The sequence below is a fragment of the Pinus tabuliformis genome, chromosome 8 (assembly GCF_031772625.1).
Source record: "Pinus tabuliformis cultivar Carrire ecotype Pingquan chromosome 8, CPIR1, whole genome shotgun sequence".
Taxonomy (NCBI): Eukaryota; Viridiplantae; Streptophyta; class Pinopsida; order Pinales; family Pinaceae; genus Pinus; species Pinus tabuliformis.
Window position 1 is genome coordinate 1,304,020,456 of NC_142294.1, and position 5,756 is coordinate 1,304,026,211.

A 5,756-nucleotide genomic window follows, 5' to 3' on the forward strand; every position below is an offset into this window, starting at 1 on the left:
GCAATTTATTAATAAAAGAAAGAAAATTTACATAAGCTTCTCTCATGAACGGTCACCCTAGAAATGACCCTCCATGCTCTTTAAATAGAGATCATGGACTAATCAGGTGTTAAGCCATGGATTAAGTGTCAGTAATACCGAGGAGAGAATGAACCGTTAGATTACTTCATGTCTAGGAACATATCATGACCGTCAGATTGTAAGTAACAAAAGTACATAGTAAGGAAACACACTTTACCTAACTCTACACTAGACCAAGTTATACTTAACTATTTCCTATGTGTCGAAATATCCTAACACCCATCACATTTCAAAGGGAGAAAGCAATACATGATCGTTGCAAAACTACTCGCAAAAAACAGATTATCTGGTGATGAGAGTTTTTTCATCTTTCAAAAACGTGTTACCTGATGCATTCTTTGTGATTGTATTACAACTGAGTATCCTTCAATTAAAATCAATCACAACTGAGTATCCTTCAATAGTGCATGTTGATTGTGATTGTGGTGCGACAAAAAATTGGCCAAAACAAGATCCCAGACCGGAACTGACTGTGTCGTGATTATCTTCTATATATGCTAGTTCCCACTCATTGTGTCATGATTATCTTCTATATATACTAGTTCCCACTCATTACTCATGTGGGCTAGAGGGATCATGGCACTGGATCATAACACACTGATGATCCCTTGGTTAATGTTCTCAAACTTCTTTCAATCAATAACACCAACACAACACAATCTAACCCTCTAATCCTGACCAAAACAGAACCCGAATATCTAGTCTTTTAGAGGAGGGCAGGCTTGCCACTGTACATTTCAAGTAACTTTTTGGCATGAGGAATGCACTGGACATATTTTTCGAGGAACTTCTGCTCACTTAAACAAAGTGAGGGAAGGAGACTAGGAGGGCACTTGGAAGGTTGCATTGCACTAAGAGCACTCAACACCTTATGGCGGGGCTTCATCCTACACTCCAAGCTATAACAAGACACAAATAGAGGATATGAAAAAGAAACTTTGCAGGAAGCCCTACAGTATGCATAAACAAGTCCATGTCCTTCTGCACCTTATCCATGGAAGCTTTTAATATAAGTGGGTGCCTCCTAACAAACTCCTTGATGTCATCTTCGAGGAGCCAAAAACTTGTAAAATGCTTCAATCTGTTTTCCCAAAATTCAGGCTCATTACGTTTAAGTAGAATACTAGGTTCCGATTTAAAAACAATTGCGACATTAGTCTCTAATTCGAACAGGTTTTGAAAACACTGGATGTTGGGATGCAGAGTTTTCTCGAGATTGCCGTCGAGCAATCTCGATCCATTGGATATGACATTTCCCAAGTCTTGTGTAGGAAGCCCCAATGTTTTCATGAACTCAATCTTGGGTTTCAATTGCCAATCAGCATTGAGAAAAAGAATAGTTGGGCATTTGGTAATAGTCATCCTTACCTGGCGTTCTGTGAATCTTGAATCTCTCAGTAACTGTACCGCTTGTTGGGCTATATGAGCTGATCTCGTCGCAACCATGCATGGCCTTGCTTTAAGGATAGCTGAGAGCTCAGACTGACAGAACCCACATTCGTTGAGTAAGAATTCTGAAACAGGGCATGTGTTCTCTGCTTCTAGGTAGCTTGTGGAGTTGTCTTTATCAGCGGTAGTCGTAGAAAGCCATGATAATTTTAACAAAATAATAGGGGGAAAAGGTGAAGATAGTGCTGCAATAGCCACTGCCAAGGGGTGACGCTAAGATCCCAAAGATGAAGCCAATTAATGGGCGAACATGGCCATTGGTGAAGCTCTGAAATTAGGGATTCCTCCAAAATTATTCCATAACAAATTGCTGAAAAGATAAATGTATTTGTTTATTATATTCTATACAAATAGATATATAAGATATATGTATGAAATTATGTATGAAAGGGAGGGAAATATCGAGTAATTAATCATTTTGCAATTAACTAATGACATAATAACGAGATTATTTATTATTATTAATTATTAATATTTTTATTTTTTTCATGTCTAAATTATTTTGCAATCTATTTATTTATTATCATTTTTATGATATTAATAACGAAATTATTTATTATCATCGATTATTATTATTTTTTTCAAATTTGTTTGGTTTTTAATTAATTTATTTTTTTAATTTTAAATTATGATAATTTTTTTATAAGTTAAAATTAAATAAATATAATAATATTATGGAAAATTGAATGAGGGAGTTATGTCAAAAATATACAATAAAAGATCTTAGCTTGAGTGGTTTGATGAATAGTTATGTTGTAAGTGACCTATGTGTGGTTTGATGAACAATTATGTTGTAAGTGACCTATGTGTGGCATTTATGAAAATGTTATATTTAGTGTAAGTTACCAATTCTTCAAAAATTATCATTCCCATTAAAAAAGAGAGATAAATTTATGGAGTTAGTGTAGAAGTTTTAAATCACTAGTGTAGAACAAGTTGTTCTTGATATAGAAAACATATTTCAATTATTTTAGTAGAATTTCCCTAGATGCTTTCTCCAAGCAATGGGAATATAACAAGTAAAAAAGGACTAATTGGATAATTAAGGCTGCCCAAAATTTGTCAAGGAGTTTACTTTCCTTCATTTTTGAGGTTGGCTTTTCTATAAACAAATCTTCATGCATGGACCTTGGTTTTGGGGAACAATACATGATTCTTTGCTAACACTATGAAACTGGCTCTTTAGTCAACCATGGTGCTTGCTTTGAATATCAAGTATGGACCAATTACCCTAAGATGTCAATGTACTTGAAAGTTTGTTTCCATATCTTATTGTCAGGTTGGAAAAAGGTATTTGCATGGAGATGGTTATTGTGCAGAGAGGTGCTCTCCAACCCAGTATGGAGGCGATGTCGTAATGCCTTGTCTTGTCTTGTCCTATTCTGTCATGCCCTACTATGTTAAACTTTTTGACTTGGTAAAATTGCGTGAAAGTAAAATAAAATTAATAATTAAACAATATCAGACTCTCGATTTTGACAACCAATGTTTTTTCCCATAGTATTCTTCGGCCCTCAACACAGGATGTGCTTATCCTTATCCTTATGGAAATACACTTCCCAGGAGGACAAAGAAGAAACATCAGACAAAATATAAGCAACATTTTTAATATGTTCTTGGTTCTCCAAGTATTGTACTCTAAGACAATTTTTTCTTTCTACTTGCGTGTATAGAGAGGCATCAACATTTCATTCAAGGTGCCAACCCATGAGATTTCATTCCTCTTCCATTGAAAACAACACATATCAATTTTAGAATCACGGTGACAAACCTTCAGAAGAAGAAAAATTTATGAAGAATAAAAGTAATGAGTGCTTGGTATCAGGCCAATTAGATGAAACCCAAGATTTGTTGTTTAAGGAATTTTGTAATCTTTCAAAAACATAAATAGAGTGTGTTCAACATAAGGATGGATTAGGAACCATGGATGATTCAGAGAGTAATATTGCATAGTTTAGGGTGGATGGAAGGGCTTTGGAGGGGTTTAAGTGCTTTGTTGATGTGGTGGGTAGGGTTGGGGAATGGTTTGAGGGGGGGATGGAGACAAAAGTAAGGTTTTGTAAGGATTTAGGAGGGAAGATGAAAAAATTAGGTCTTTTGAAGGGGTTACAAGCAAGGCATATTCTAGAAGTAAGAATTTTGATGTCTTTATGGATGTCGCTAGAGACAAGGGAAAAGTTATTTAAGGCTTTCAAAATCAAATTGGAATAGAAATAAGAGTTTTGCAAGGGCGTGTTTTGGAGAAAGATGTTGAAAAAAATGGAGGAAAACTTAAGAGCAAGAAGAAAAGGTATGCCAACCTCTATGGGAAGTCTGCAGGATGGAAGGAAGGATTTTGTGATAGAAGGCATTAACTGCAATAGAATAGAATTGCATCAAAGTATAAGAGAAAATTTTAACAAAGAGACAAAAAATGAAGTCCATCATTATCAACCAAAATAGTAAAAGAATAGCATAAAACTAGCAATTGTCCTAAAGGTGCAAGGGTACACCAAAGGAATAGAAGATTTGGGAAAATCATCTCGACAACCCACTAATCAACTAATGGATGGATCTAACTGGTTGGGATGAAAAACGTTTGCGAGGCCAACCCCATATATTAATCGAGAACAATATCATACTTATGTGTGTTTTTTTAGAAGTAGTTGGTAAAACATATCATATCTATGTTGAAATTGAGATTTTGAGAGTGAAATGTTTGTTTTTTTTGTTTAATTAGGTAAAATATATTATAATTTCGTTAATAAATAGGGAAAATGTAATGGTCATGGTGGACAAATTATCAATATCAGTTAATTCATTATTGAAATTAGGTATATATATATATATATATATATAAAACAAGTAAATTTTTATGGTGGTTTGTAAAGAGTTATAAGGAAATTAGGTGATTTGATATGTTTGCTTTAATAAATATTTACTTTTATCATATTAGCATGCTTTTATTCATGTTGAATTTAATGGTTATTTATAAAGGAAAAAAAAAAAACTTATTCTCTTCTATTAAAAACACCTTTTAACTAATAAAAATATTTTTAAATTATATTTCAAAATTTAAAAATATTATAAATAATCATTAATATCCACCGAATACTTAACACATAAACACAAATATATATAATAGTTTTTATTCAACTATATTTTGATATATAAAATATAAATATAATTTTGCATTACATTTTTCAATGCAATAATTCATAACATCTTTATTTTGATATTATTTTAACAATTATTATATCATAGTTGGTCGTTCTCATAGTTGATATTATTCTAACAATTCTGGATGTGAAGTTGATGGTCCAGATATTTGGAAGTGCCAATCACATTATTTGGATCAGCTGAATGAGACTGCTTGCAGTGAGCAATCGATCCTTGGATGTCGTCCTCCCTTGTACAACTCGTGATTTTTACAGAGCTCATGCTTTTTTTTTAGAAGTGCACAGCTGCTAATGGGAGATTCGTTGTTTGGAGAGCTTAATGACTTTGAATTAGCTATCAGGAGAGAGAAGAACCTAGAAAAGGACTCTTAATGAGGGACATGTGACTTTTCTTCGACTATTTTTTAAGAATCGCCGCTAAGCAGGATGTCGATAAATGTGGATAAAGTCGCAGCCCACCAAAATAAATCCCAACGCCGATCAACAAATAGATCACAACGTGGATCACGCCCTTCCTCACAATGGATGAGGCTGAGCTCAATTAGGGTGTGGCCATGGCCTCCGCGCCAAGAATCCTTGAAAGCACCACCATGGCGGGTGTCGAGCTCGATCTCTGAGAATATCCACACCCTCAATAAAAATTGTGTCGTGATTTGATTTCAGAATCCACCCAATAAAGTTGCTTCACCCCAATATTATTAGATTGCAGACACCAAAGATGAGCACTTCCCTGTTATAAGTAGTAGAAAACATTCTTTTGTTAACTAAGCTACAAATATCAGAAGCCCAAAGTTGTCCAAACTCGATAGTGGATTTCAACAAAAGGATTTTTCCTCCTGAATTTGTATTTGGCACGGCCTTCTCAGCATTCCAGGTTTAAATCATTTTTTACAACTCTACCATGATGACAAGTGTGAGTCTAAAGCATTATTAAATGGTATGTTATTATGAAATGGTATGTTGTTTTGTAGTGGTATGTTATTATGAAATGGTATGTTGTTTTGTAGTACGAGGGTGCAGTAGAAGATAGGAGAGGAGCCAATGTGTGGGATACATATTCTCATAAAT

General features: G+C 34.2%; 1 protein-coding gene across 1 annotated transcript; it reads right to left on the reverse strand.

Moving 5' to 3' along the window:
* Window positions 1-963: 963 nt before the first annotated feature.
* Window positions 964-1,527, reverse strand: LOC149240252 (uncharacterized). Its single transcript, XM_089370118.1, has one exon. The coding sequence runs from the start codon at window positions 1,525-1,527 to the stop codon at window positions 964-966; it is 564 nt and encodes a 187-aa protein (XP_089226244.1).
* Window positions 1,528-5,756: the final 4,229 nt, after the last annotated feature.

Coding starts and splice junctions, on each gene's coding strand:
- LOC149240252 (XM_089370118.1), bottom strand. CDS start 1,527: ATGGTTGCGACGAGATCAGCTCATATAGCCCAACAAGCGGTACAGTTA.